This window comes from Emys orbicularis, chromosome 25, assembly GCF_028017835.1.
Source record: "Emys orbicularis isolate rEmyOrb1 chromosome 25, rEmyOrb1.hap1, whole genome shotgun sequence".
In the NCBI taxonomy this organism is placed as follows: Eukaryota; Metazoa; Chordata; order Testudines; family Emydidae; genus Emys; species Emys orbicularis.
Window position 1 is genome coordinate 7949467 of NC_088707.1, and position 13954 is coordinate 7963420.

A 13954-nucleotide genomic window follows, 5' to 3' on the forward strand; every position below is an offset into this window, starting at 1 on the left:
TCCCCCCAGTTTGTTTTTAAAGCAGTGAATCGTTCCAGCACCAGCCTCGCTGCTCAGAGACCCGTGCCGTGCGGCGAGCAAGAACACTGGCCCGGCAAAGAGCCCAGCAAGGCTGTGTCACGGGCCCAGCTGCCGCTTATCACTGTAGCAGCAGCAGGAGGGTCCCAACATTTACCCAGCCAGCAGCTCCCTCCAATCACAGGGTACGACCGGAGTCCCAGGGCAACACTAGGCAAGGCAGAGCACGGCCATGGGACCCCCTGCCCCACAGCAGGCGTATACACCCCCTACAGTACAGCAGCCTCGCCCCCCGCCCCCCCAGGCAGAGATGGCAGAACAAGCGCCAGCAACATCACGGAGCCAAGCAGCTCCAAGCCCAGCCAGGGCACTTCCCCATGCCAGGAGGTACAACCGGCCGAGGGGGACCCCACGGGAATGTGTATTACCATCCAGCCTCCGCCCTCCCCGAACCCCGCAGTCCTCACACAGCGCCCCGACAGGTGCCCGCTCTGGGGCCTGCCCGACCGGCGAGCACCCACACAGAGCGAGGCTGGCACACGGCCACCGCCCTGCGGGGAGAGCGGACCACAGCAGGGACATCAGATCACGCCCTCCGCTCTGGCGCGCGGACCTGGCACCAGCCAGCCCCCTCCCCACCTGGGGGCGGAAGGAAGGAGGAACGCACCCCCCCCAAAATGCCAAATCAAGGCCCGGCCAGAAGTCCCATGACAGAAGTAAAAGGGAAGGCCTGTATTGCCCTGGGCCCCTGGCATTGATCCTTGTACCAGCTCCTCCTCAGAGGCCAGCACCCCACTCCCTGGAGGAGGTGGCTCTGAAGGGGCCTTTTCCTCCCCTCAGATCCCCTGACTTTTCGGCTCGTCAGTCAGAGCAGGCAGGGAGGGTGCAGGGTTGGCATGGCCTGGCTCCCGCACCCCTCCTCTCCGGTGCCTCCCTTCAAGGCCCAGGGTGGCATCCGCTCAGTCCCCCCCACCCACACACACCCCCGGCTCTAGTGTTGCCAAGCGACAGACGTCACCATATAGTCATGATTGGACATCCAGTAAAAATCACAGAATAAATAGACATGGGGGAAGGGACATGTCAGCCATGCCCCACAATCCCCGCAGGCAGTGACGTCCTCCAGCTCCACAGCACCCCCTCCTGGAGACAGGTGCCCCCTGCACCCGCGCAGTCCGATTCCCGGAGATGGGCTCTCTCTCTTCACAGTCAATAGAGCAGGGGGTACGAGGCGTCGCTTCGCTCCTCCGGGCGCGATCAGAGTCAGGACAGGCCCGGCGCAGGGGCCGCCGCCCGCCCCCGCCCCTCAGTTGATGTCGTCGTAGATGCTGGGGGTGGGGGGCGCGGGCGGTTTGGGTTTCTTCTTCTTGCTGGAGCTGAGCCCCGGCGTGCCCCCCACCAGGCTCAGGTGCGGCTTCTTCTTTTTGGTTTTACGCGACTCCGAGTTGTTCGTACCTGGGCCGAAGGGAGAAGAGGGAACGTGAGCTGCGGGGCCACTTGTTCCCCCCACCCCAAACCAAAGGGAAAAGCACCACTCCCCAGAGCCTCGGAGAGCAAGTTGGGGGGAAAGCAGAGGGGTTTCCTCCTAACTGGGGGGAGGGAGGGCAGCCTGCCCCCTCTCCCGAGGGCACGGTGGACCGAGGAGCTGCCCCGATTCCTCAGGGCACTTCTCCCAGGACCCCGGCAGCCGGCTGAGACCCCCACCCCCGGGTCCCAGTTCTTACTCGCTTTCGAGGAGGCCGAGTCGGAGGGCGAGATGTCCGAGGAGCCGTCCCACTGCAGCCGGCTCATGATGGCCTGGCTCTCCGACACGTCAAAGCCCTCATTTTCCACGCTGCCCTCTGCCTCCGGGAGCGACCTGGGGGGGGCACACAGGAGAGGGGTCACAGCCTTCCACACATCCCTTAGCCGCACGCAGCAATCCCCCCACCCTGCTCCTGAGCCCTGTGGTGGAAGCAGAGTCCAGGTGGCCCGGGTGGGGAGGGAGCCACACAGCCCTGCCCTGCTCCTGCAGAGAGCCCTGCCCTCGGGTCCTCCTGCTGCTCCCCAGAGCCCTCCAGAATCAGCTCCTCTCTCCTCACACTGCTTCAAGCCTTCTGCTGCCCCCCCCCCCCACTTGGAACAGACTCCCTCCTTCCAGGAACCGAGCCCCCCCCCCCCCCAGCCAGTCTCCAAAACCTCTCCCCTCCGTGCACCTTCCTGGGCTGCTGTCCCACACTCAGTCACCTGCCTCCAACCTGGGACAGACATTCCCCAGGGCCACCCACACGGCACTGGGCAAAGTCCCCACTAGACCTGGGGCCGAACAAGGGCTCATCTGGGGGAGTGGCTGCCCCTGCTGTCTGCACTCGGCTGAGGTCCAGAGACACCACGCCAGGGCCTCGCTCAACGTCTCCTCGAGACGAGCCCGCCAGGGCGCAGAGAGCTGGCACTGCATAGCCCGGCCTGGAGGCAGCAGGCCCAGAGGAGCCTTTTCCATCTCCCACGGGCGCGTCTCAGCTCCGCTTGTGTCTGATCGCACTTACGCAGAGGGTCCAAGGAGGTAGACCCTGACTGACCTCCGCTGCTCGTCTGTATGCTGGGGGCAGCGCAGAGACCTGCGGGGACACAGGAGTTCAGAGGCCTGGAGCACACAGTGGCTTTTGTTCCCCTTCCCTGTACTTTCCAGCCCTACCCTTGCTCCCGGGCTGCCTCCCTGCACCCCGGAAAGTCATGCTTGGGGGAGGGGTGTGGGGGGGTGATTCTTGCCAGTAACTCAGCAACAGCTGCTCCTAGGACAGGAGGAGACGACCCCCCCCACCATGCAGTCCCAGGCTGCAGCGAGGCCAAGCGACCTGAGCAAACTTTTCGGAGAGTCCCTGAGTAGGACACAGAGACCCAAGGCAGTGCTCTCACCTGGTGCACATCTTCTTGGTGTGTTCGGAGATCACCCCACATTGCTAGAGAGAAAACAGACGGGGTGAGCAACCGGAGGTGTCCCAGCGCAGAGGTATTGCTATGTGTGGTTTTCAAACACCCTTAACGTGGGACCTTCCTTGGCAACCAGAGACACAAGGTTCCCCCTGGTTCCGGGGGCAGCCCAGAGCTTGAAAGATTTCACTCCCCAGGGCAACCTTCCATCTATGGTTCAATGCAGCCCTGTCTTCCCTAGTCTGCAGCAGGGCAGCCCTAGTGCCTCTGCTGCTGCTGGTAAGAGTATTCCCCAAGCAGCTGCAGCATGAAACCAATTAGACTGGTCAGTTTTGCTGCTGCTATTCCCAGCCCAGCAGGCAACAGTGGCAGGGGTAAGCAGCAAGACATCAATTTCATTGCTGCAGAGGCAGGTCAACTGCATCGGAGGTAGGCAGCTTTGAAAAAGGAGCAGTGCCCAAGAGGAAGGGCTTGGGGAGACTCCAGACACTGGAGGAGCCAAGACCCCCATCCCATGCAGTCAGGAAGCTGAGGGCAGGCAATGTAGCTGCAAGTTTATCAGATGCTTCCTAGCTACAGGCTGATATTAAAGACGAGGGGCTCTACCAGCGAAAAACTCCTGGGGATGGCGAAGGAGGTGTGGGGATTTTTACTCGGACAACCTCCCTGGACCCTAACTCATGGGCTCTGTATTCCCCGAGCAGGGACAACGGACTCTCTGGGGTCTCGGAGCAACCTAGCGATGCTCCCCGCACTCTCTGGCTAGTTGGACTGCTGAAGCCCCAAGCAGAGAGCAGAGCGGCGCTGTCAGGCCACAACGCAAGTCAGCAGGGACAGAACCCCGGAGCCCTGGCTCCCAAGCGGGGCGAGATTCCTTTCCGTCGTCGGTACAGCTCCGGCCCAAGGGGCTACCCACCGTGGTGAGCAACGAGCGCAGCTCCTCGGGACCCAGCGTTTCGTAGTTGATTCCAGAGGAGTTGCTGTACTGCAGGGAGACACAAGGGTGACCGAGTGTCACAAGCACAGTAAGGGGTGCAGCGTGAGAGCACTGTAGCCCCTAACCCCGATCAGGGCCCCAGAGCTGTGTAAACCAGCCAAAGGGCGGGAGGGGAATTGAGGCACAGGGAGGGGAGGGGACTTGCCCATGGTCACCCAGCAAGCTAGTGGCAGACCCGGGAATAGAATCCAGGTCTTCTGAGTCACAGGCCAGCACTCTACCCACTGGGCCATGCTGTCCCCCCCCACCCTCCATCTCCCCTCCCGACATGGATTCGCACCTACACTCACCTTAAAGGGATCCGAGTTCCCGCTGAGCTCCCCTGAAAAGAGGATGAGATGGTGAGACACGGGACGCGGCCGTCTGTCACTTCGGGCGAAGGGAGAGATGGGGACTCCAAGGCCAGCCACGCTCCCACCCTCCCTGCCCGGGCCTGGAGAGCCACCGAGCAGCCTCTCCTCGGGCAGCCCCGCGTGCGTCCCCAGGGTGCTGGACGGAGCCGCTAGGAAGCCAGTCCCTGCCCCAGGGACCTCTGTCTCAGCCAGGCACAGGTGGGGGTGGGGGGAGGGGCTCCCAGGAGAAGCGGGTTTAGGGGGCATGAGAGAGGCCTGGGGGGGAAGGGGAGGATGGAGGGCCCAGCATGCAGAGGAGGAGACGGGAATGGCGGAGTGAGCAACGGCAGAGCCTGCAGCTGGGCATGGCAGGAAAAAGGCAGCGGGGGCATTCGGGAAAGGCTGGGAGAGGTGTGGGGCAGCAGGAACCCCTGCCCCCCCCCCCTTTCCTTGAAGAGGAGCTCAAGACAGCAGTCATCTCGAGCCCCCCGCCCTGGGCGTGAGCACGGGGTACCCTGGAACTGCCGGCAGCCTCCAGAGTCCATTGCAACCCCACATGCCCACGGTTCAGGGGCAGCTCCGCTTCTCCGGTGGGGAGCCCCAGACCCCGGTGACCCACGGGGGGGGTGGGACATGGAGCAGAGAAAGGGGCAGACTGTGCTGGGGCTCCCCAGGAGTCCAGGCAGCAGCTCCGCGGCCCAGAACCAGACCCACACAATGTATTCTCTTGGGGTACAGGTGAGGAGCCGGCTCGCCCCAAGGAATGCCTGCTGCAGGCTAATGCCCTGCCCTGGTACTGCTCCCCCTTCCAGCATCGCACGTCCCAGGCTTCCCCAGGACATTGTGGTTGCCCTGCCGCGCGGCTCAGGCCAGCATCAGGTCCCGCCTGCCGCACTGTCGCTGTCACGGCAGGGCTTGGCCACCCCGCAGAGACATCAGGCCTGTTCCCAGAGGCAGTGGGGAGCGCCAGTCCCAGCTGGCCTAAGCCCCGCCCCCTCACCAAGGTGCCCCGCCCCCGAGCCACTTACCATTTTTGTGTTTTAAGGATTTCGATCTCCGGGGCGAGTTGGGGTTCTGGAATAAGAGACACAGACACTTTGGGGAAGAGGAAGAATGAAGCGGGGTCTGAATGCACCTTGGCCATCCCCTTCCCTGCCTAGCCCCTGGGATCTGGTCATTCACACCCACAACCCTCACCCTGGTTATTCAAGGGAACACACTCACCTGGGACCAGAACTAAAGGGGCCAGCGAGCCACCTGTTGATGCCAGGGGCTTCCCCCCCGAACAGAGCTGCTGTGTCCTCACACCCCTGACGGCTTCCTTCACTCTCTAGGAACTAGGCTGCAACTCACCCGCCCATTTATCCCACTGATCCCTCTTCCCCGCCCTGCACTGACCTCTCCCCCCTGACAGACTAGCGGGAGTCGACAGAGCCAGCCGTGCAAACATGGCACTCACCAGGAACGTTCGTGGGAGCCTCGCAGTGCAGCCCGGGCAGGGAACTGGCCCTGGCCGCCGTAGCAGAAAGTGCTGGGGCAGCGCATACAGAAAGTCTCGCTCCCTGATGCGGCAAACGGAGCATGGCATCCCCCCCACCCCCCAGTGAGCAATGAACTGACGTGCCGGCCGCTCCCTGCGCCCACAATGGGCACTAGAGACACCATGGGGCATGCAGATCAGGGCAGGACCATGCTCCCGGGCCAACCTTCCCTTGCCCCGCTGCCAGTATGTACCCTGCAGACCTCACGCACCTGATGTCAGCCTGCGTCCCAGAGCTCACAGCTGCTGGTTCTCCTCCCCCCCACCCTACATCCCCTCACCCACACAGCACGTACCTTGTCGGATTTCCTCTTCTTTGCTAGGAAGGGAGGAGAAAGGAATACTGTTCTTTAGCCTTAACAGTGCCCCCCATCACAACATCCAAACCAACCTCGGAGCCCGTCCCCTCCAGGGGCAGGAGAGCCAGGCTGAAAAGGCCCAGGTCCGTCTGAGCGGGGAGGGAAATGGGGATGGGACAGGATGGCCAGAAGGGACCGAAAGCCAAACCCCACGCTGCTTTGCTTTAACCCTTTCGGCGCCGGCCCACACCACCACCCTGCCGCAGCCGGGCTAGGCGGCTCCCGAGGGGCACGAAACGCAGCCACAGACTCTCTCACTCTGCCAGGTGCTTAATGCGCCTCTCGGCCTGGTGTCCACGTGGCCAACAGACTCCCCAGCTCAGCCGGCGGCCCAAGGATGTTGGGTAACCGGCAGAGACGGGCTGGGGTGCAGGGGACAGAACGCACAGCCAGGGGGGCACCGGAAAGAGGCCGCACCAAGACCACCCCCAAGCGAGGAGCTATGCGAGATTATTTCCCAGCCCCCCATGTTGAAGCAAGACAGGTTTGTGGTCGCGGCTCTGGGCTGGGACTCAGGAGATTGGGGATCACTTCCTGGCTCTGCTCCAGACCCCACCCTGTGACCTTGGGCACGAGGGGCTGGGACCAACGTCTGCCCCACTGATGAGCAAGTCACGGGCAGGCCCTTCAGTGGGGCTGCCAGGCTTAAGGTATGGGGGGTAGGAACCCCATTACCTCTCACACTGCCCTTCAACATGGCTCCCCGGGGAGGTCTGTCACAGCCCAGCCCACTGGGTGTCAGGGGCGGGGTGATCCAGCCCCTTACTGCACAAAGGCGGACCCTCCCACCCACTCGCCCCCCACCTCCACCCTCAGCCCCGCTACCTTTCTTCTCGGAGCCGTAGGACCAGTCGTTATCGTTGATGTCATCGTTGTCCTCTTGGTCGCTCTCGGATTTGTTCATGTTGTTGCTGCTAGCGATCCTGGGGGGGGGGGGGGAGAGAGAGAGGAGGGGTGTTAGAGAAACAGACGTGAGGGCGCTCAGCTAAATACAGTGCATGGCGGTTTCAAAAATTTTAAGGTTTTACAAAAAACTATGTGAATTGCAATTAGGGAAATAGGCGTCAGGACTCCTGGGTTCTGTTCCTGATTCTGGGAGGGGGGCGGGGGCCAGCAGTTCGCAAATGAAGAGGATCGAGACTCGAGTTTTGTTCCCAGCTCAGAGAAGGGAGGGTGGCCTAGTGGTTAAGTCAGGACTCCTGGTGAGTCTGTGGCAGAACTGGGTGTAGAACCCAGAAGGCCCTGCTAAGGTTCCCTAGGCCTCGGTTTCCCCGAGTGGGGATACGTGCGGGCTCGGTGTCCGTGACCCCTTTGCGGTCCGGTCTGTGGCCACCAAGGGCTCTGTGATCGGCAGCCGCTGCTCCAAGCCCCCGCCCGCCCTCACCTCCTGTTGGCTATCCGGCTGCTGTTCCGGCCCATCCCCAGGCACTTCTCCAGGTGGGGGGCGAAGCGGGAGGCAGCGATGCTACGGCTGCAGTTGGGACACACGCACTCCTTGTTCTTCCACTGGTTATAGACCTGGCCGAAGATATCCACGCCGGGCTGGTCCACGATTTCTGAGAAAGAGGGGGGCACAAGCGTCAGCCCTTCTGGTGCCATGGGGCAGGCACAGACCACCTCCGCGGGGGGGGCCCAGTAGTGTCCACCGTCAAGTCCCTGAGCCCTCACTCCAGCCACACAATGCTCCAGCTTGCTCGGAGAGTCTCCACGACAGCCCAACTTTCACCCGCCTCAACAGCAAGCCAGCACCCGGCCCTGGGGAGATACCGAGAGCCCCCTGCTCCCACGGACTCGGAGCAGACTCAGGACACAGAGCAAGTTTGATATCTCTAGGCATCCAGGCTTCCAACTCCACCTGGGAACTGGGAATACGTACAGCACCTGGCACCATCGGGGCCGGTCGCAGGATGAGCTGGCCCTCTAAGGGGGTGGGGCTCTGCCACATGCATGCTAGGCATAGCCCAGCTTCCCAGGATAAATGCAAGGGCCTCAGGATGGGGAGCAGGTGATGACCAGCAAGGCCTGCCGAGGGAGACCAGGGCAGCCTTGTGAGTGTGCGCGGGAAGAACAGCCAGGAAAGGGCTAGTAGAAAGGCCTGGCTAGGCTGAGTAACCCTCCAGAGCTCCTTGGCAGAAACCAGCCTCCCAAGATTAAATGGGGAGGGAGGGGAAACCGAGGCAAGAGGGGGCCCCCGAAGCCCGACTGGAAAAGCGCTACTCCAGAGCCCAAGCTCGGTCGGGGCTTGTACGCGAATACGGATACATAGCAATAGGGTGGCCGAATCCACTCCAGCTCCCTCTCCTGCGGCAGTCGCAGGGGAAAACTTGTCGTTTGTTTCAGTAACATCAGTAGCTGGGGCCCCAAGGAGCCGTGTGCTGAGAAGGGGCTGTTTTTACACAGTCGCTTTTCTGATTACAATAAAAACTCCCCTTCCACCCTCACTAACAAGGTCAGTTTAAAAGCCAGTCCCCAGACAGCGCCCCCCCCCCCCAATTTGAGGCTACAGAAGTGGAGGTTCTCCTGCTGTCCTGCAAGAGCCCCCCCCCCCCCCCCCCCGCCCCCAAGAGAGACAGATCCTATTAGCACAGCCAACGCCATGCGTGTATTGATGCCTCCAGGTGACTTTGCCCTAGATTTTGTCAGGCAAATGAAAGTTTCACGGAAAGGCCAAGTCTGAGGTTTAGATACATTTCTATTGTCTGACCCTTCGCTACCCAAACCAAGCCCCCCCGAGTGGGTTGAGCGTGTTAAGGTTTCTGCATAACCCAATATGAAGTGGCACACTTGGGAATTTCTCTTTAAACCGGTTTCTCACTTCACGTCAGGAAGAGGGACCGGCGCAGGAGCCCAACCTGACTGCAAACACGTCACGCTTTTTAAACGCGGTCAGTGAAGACGGGCAGATTTCTTTGGGATCCCCCCCGGGGCCCATCGCTCTGTGGCATGGAACCCAGGAAGCGAGTGCGCTGATCAACCGAGCCATGCAGCTGCCTGGAACAGCTGCAATGCACGACTTTTTGGCCCGAGGGCCACATTGGGATTGCAAAACTGTATGGAGGGCCAGGTAAGGATGGCTGTGCCTCCCCAAACAGCCTGGCCCCCGCCCCCTAGCCACCCCTCCCAGTTCCTGCCCCCCCTCAGAACCCTCAGCCCATCCAACCCCCCCGCTCCTTGTCCTCTAACCGCCCCCCCGGGACCCCACCCCCTATCCAACCCCTCTGCTCCCAGTCCCCTGACTGCCCCAACCGCTATTCACACCCCACCCTGACAGGCCCCCTGGGACCCCATGCCTATCCAACCCCCCCGTTCCCAGTCTCCTGACCCCTATCCACACCCCCGCCCCCTGACAGCCCCCCCTCCAGGACTCCCACACTTATCCAACCCCCCTAGTTCCCCTTCCCCTGACCGCCCCCTGAACCTCCGCCCCATCCAACCGCCCCCTGTTCCCTGTCCCCTGACTGCCCCCCGGAACCCCCCAGCCCCCTTACCATGCTGCTCAGAGCAGCATGTCTGGCAGCCAGGCCGTCCAGAGATAGACATGCTGCCGCTCTGCTTGGCAGGAGCGCGCAACCCCGCCGCCCAGGGCGCTGCCCGCGCGGTGGCGGGGGGACAGCAGGGGAGGGGCGGGGGCTAGCCTCCCTGGCCGGGAGCTCAAGGGCCGGGCAGGACGATCCCGCGGGCCGTAGTTTGCCCCCCTCTGGCTTAGAGGGACCCCAGAGGTTTGAAAACCGCTGCCTTTCTCTGACGACACCACATCCCGAAGGCCACTCCGCCGCCTGAGCAACTCACAGGTTTTGTACGGATCCAACCACGGCGTGCAAATGCTAACCAGCCTAGTGCAAGCCCTGGTGCGGAGACCGTGAAACTGCCCGCACAGCTTCCTCCCCTTCCCGAACCAGAGCAGCTACACCCACCTACGGCAGCTTTACACCGGGATCGCTGCACGCAGACGAGGGAGGCCGCAGCCCCTTGAGCGTCTCGTGCAAGTGGTACAATTCCTATGCTTAGCCAAGGCCTAACTCAGAGGAGTTGGAGGAAAACAAGGATTAAAGGACAAGCCTCCGGCTCCAGGGCAGAAAGCAGCCTCCAGTGAACAGGGCCAGGAAAACATTTTCCCCATGGGCAGGTTATTCCCTAACTGTGGAGTTTCTTGCATCTTCCTCTGAAGCAGCTGGTGCTGGCCAATGTCAGGGACAGGAGACTGGACGATCAGTGGTTCTCAACCGGGGTACGCAAGGGTCTTCCAGGGGGTACATTAACTCACTTGGATATTTGCCTAGTTTTACAACAGGCTACATACAAAGCACTAGCGAAGTCAGTACAAACTACAATTTTATACAGACGATGACTTGTTTAATACTGCTCGCTATACACTGAAACGTAAGGACAGTATTTATATTCCAGTTGATGTATTTGATAATTATAAGATAAATTTGAGGAAGGCGGCAATTTTACAGTACTAGAGGCTGTGACACTTTTGTATGCAAGACAAAGCGGACTCCTGAAAGGGGCCCAGCAGTTTGGAAAGGTGGCGAGCCACTGGTCTAGACGGACCATTGATCTGATCCAGGATGGTTCCCTGTATCCCGACTGGGTTTCAAGTTCACTCACTCCGCGCGTGGACCTGCACTGCGTGTCTGGCCAGTTTACCCTGTCGCTGGGTAGCTACTGTAGCACCGTGTCTCCCTTTCAAAGCTCAACGGGGGAGCAGACCAGACTCAAAGTGGCCTTCAAGGGCATTTCTGGAAGCATCAGGCTTTGCTATCTGAAGGGGCCTCATCAGAAACCGGATCCCGGCTTTCCATTCGCCATTTCTAAAGAGCCAAGTTGGCCTGTCCCTTTAAATCCTCCTAGAACGCTCCTGCCGGTTCTGCCCCCCTTAAGTCAGAGGAGGGGGAAGGGAGCAGGAAAGGGGCCCTCGAGGGAACTCACCGAAATCCTTCATGCTGTCGGGGTCCGTGTCGTCCAGGAAGAAGTAACCACACTTGACTGCCCGATGCACCTCGAAGCAGAGACCCAGGCAGGCGTCTTCGACCAGGTCCGAGTAAATCTCGTGAGCGATGGCCTGGGGCCCAACAGAGCCGGTGAGAAGCCGCGGGGAGGGAGACCCGATTGCAGCCCACCAGGTGAAATTACCCCCCTGCCATTTTCAACAGCCCAGGCCCGGAACAGGAAATACCACAGCAGGACAATGGCTGATTTTAGTGGCCATCGCTGCGCCGTGGGTTTGAATGGAAGTTCCAAGATTGTTCCTAGAGCTTGGTGCAGATGTCACCGCCACCACCCTTGCAAAGAATCGGTGCCCCCTCCCCACTGCCCCCCACTCACACCCTCTCCCCTTGCACTGTATCCCAGCGCAACTGCTGCCACCTTTCCTGAGCGTGTTTCCTGCCCGTCCCAGCAAACGCCACAATGCTGGAGCAGGTGCCCACTGGTGGCTACGCAGGGCCCAGCTGCATGTGGTCTCCCACCCGAGGCTGTCGCCGCTTTACCCCCAGCCACGGAGGTATGGGGGGGGGGGGGAAGAGAGCGAAGAGTCTGGGATCAGGGAGCTTTCCCTGCTCTCTTCCCCCAGAAGGCAACAGAAGGGGCAGAAGCAGGCGCAGAGGAGCTACCCTAGGAAGTCTCGTAGCTCCCAGCTCTCCCCACAAGACAGCAGCCTTCTGCCTCGATCTTCCTCGTCCTGGGATGAAGTCGCGCGGTCTGGATGTACCCACGTCCCGCTGCAAACCCAGACTCTTCCCCTCCCAGAGGGGTCTGCTCAGGACGGGCAGAATCGGGGGCCCAATGAGGTGGATTCTCGCGCCCCCACCCCCATCCGTGGCTTCCAGTTAGAACTGGACACATGGCTGCTTCCTCACTAACACTTCAAGGAAGGAGAGAGACTCCACGCCTGCACCCTGAAAGAGGGGTCCCTCCTCTCCATAGGAATCCAGCAGGCTGCCCCCCCTCCAACAAGCCAACAGGACTTTCCCCAGGACAGCCCTGGGCGCACGTGTAAAGCTGTGGGCCCATTCTTTCACCTTCCCTAGGCAAGCTCCGGAATTCAGTTTCACTGGCGTTCCCTCCAACTCAGCGTCATTGGTTTCCCAGCGATTCGCCACATCCCTCCCCTTGGGTGCACCATACAGGGGTCAAAGGCCAGCACTATAGGAATCCACATTCCTGGCATTTCAGGACCCATGAGTCAGGCTTGGCTCTTCCCAGCATCACCCCCAGTAATAAATTCTACCCCCGCCGCCATCCCTTGCATCCCCGGGGTTGCATCCGTGCAGCTGTGGCTAACGCAGCCTGGAATCCTGTTGGCTCTGCAGGGCTGAGAGGAGTGGCAAAGACACGCCTTGCTCCCTGATCAGCCGGCAGATCTGCCCTGCTGCACGGACAATTCTGCGCAGAGGAAAACGGGCTCATTAAATCCTGAGTCAGGATGGTGGGAAGGATTCGCCAAGGGAAAGTGGCTCTCTGGAGTCCTGCAGGTCCCGGCTCACTCCCGCTTACCTCCAGCTTGCTGTTATCCAGGCCAGACAAAGACATTTCCTCCATTTTCATTTGCAAACGCTAGTGGAGAAGACGCTTTGAACGCACATAGCCCAGGCCAGGCTGGGAGGCCGCTGCATGGACAAGAAGCGGAGAAACTAAAGTCAGCGCTTAAGATCACCATCCAAACCCACTCGAGAGCGCCCTCTGCCCATTCGGCCACGCAGGGAAGCCCCATCCAGCGGGTCATTTGAGAACATACCACAGAGACAACCCTGCGCTGGCCAGAGGGGGACAGACGGACTAGATGAGCGACCCACAAACAGGGGGCACAGGAGGCTCCGTTTCCCGGCACCGGTGCACGGCCAGTGCCCGCATCCCGACAGGGCACACCTCCGCCCACAACCACGTTTGGACCGTTCCAAACCAGCCCCACGTGCTAGTCAGAGGGCGCCGGGGTCGCCAACCAGTGCAGCCGGTTCTGATGCAAGGGGCTGTAATGGGAGGGCTGGGTACAATTGTAAGGAAAGCGGGGTCTGCTAGCGTTATTATTTATTTCTCTGACCAGACCCCCGCCTTGCTAGGCAATGGGCAGACTGGCACAGTGGCCTGAAAGCAACGGACACCAACGCTTCGTGAAGCAGTTCTGGTTCACGAAGAGCTTGTCCTGGAAACGAGAGCTGCTCACCGAACGGACCCGCCTCCTTTTGGAAGGCCTGCGAAAATGATGCCAGAGCCCCGGTTCTCCTTGGCATCAGTAGGCAGACCCCTATGGATTTTGGTGAAAAATAGGCCAACTGGAAGGGGCAAAACAGGGGACAGTCAGCTTCCACCAGGTCTGTAACTGTCTATAGATCAAAGCACCGGCAGATGGCAGCCATTAACACATTCCAGCACCCCAGGTGAGCTCTGCCCATCCTCTCAATAGAGGTTAGCATGGACACCCTTCCCGCCCAGATAGGAAATAGAGGAATAATTGAGGGGGGGGCCCCACGGAGGAGGGAATGGGGGGGACAGTCCCTGGCATGAGGGAGGAGGTGGGGGGGTTACAGGGAGCCCCCAAAATAGAGGGGGATGACAGGGCAGCAGACAAAGAACTTGGCAGGGAGCGCGAGGGCGGGGAGTGGAGGGATGTGAGGCACCCCCCCCTCGTGCAAGACGAACTCAGCCCCTCTCATTTGTAAAGCGATTAACAGCATTTCACCTGTCAGGCAGGCAACTATTTCACAGCAGGTGTTTTCTCCAGTCCCTAAATCACCATCACCTCTTCCTCCAAGCCATGGGTTAGGGGATGTACTGGACAGACAGCACGGCCCAGCAG

General features: G+C 60.8%; 1 protein-coding gene across 1 annotated transcript; it reads right to left on the reverse strand.

Moving 5' to 3' along the window:
* Positions 1 to 1324: 1324 nt before the first annotated feature.
* Positions 1325 to 12739, reverse strand: ATXN7L3 (ataxin 7 like 3). The gene is made up of 12 exons (XM_065422700.1): positions 12655 to 12739; positions 11089 to 11221; positions 7541 to 7712; positions 6982 to 7079; positions 6094 to 6116; positions 5286 to 5331; positions 4216 to 4247; positions 3845 to 3913; positions 2914 to 2957; positions 2544 to 2615; positions 1743 to 1876; positions 1325 to 1473 (listed from the first exon to the last, which is right to left on the reverse strand). The coding sequence occupies exons 1-12, from the start codon at positions 12703 to 12705 to the stop codon at positions 1325 to 1327; spliced, it is 1023 nt and encodes a 340-aa protein (XP_065278772.1). The 5' UTR covers positions 12706 to 12739.
* Between the last annotated feature and the right edge of the window lie 1215 nt (positions 12740 to 13954).

What these genes read in the sequence shown, in the direction of transcription:
- ATXN7L3 (XM_065422700.1), bottom strand. Translation starts at nt 12,705, where the DNA reads ATGAAAATGGAGGAAATGTCTTTGTCTGGCCTGGATAACAGCAAGCTG. An exon ending in GGAACTCGGATCCCTTTAAG is followed by an intron (nt 3,914 to 4,215) that starts GTGAGTGTAGGT and finishes GTCTCCCTGCAG; the next exon opens with TACAGCAACTCCTCTGGAAT. An exon ending in ACCAAGAAGATGTGCACCAG is followed by an intron (nt 2,616 to 2,913) that starts GTGAGAGCACTG and finishes GTGTCCCCGCAG; the next exon opens with GTCTCTGCGCTGCCCCCAGC.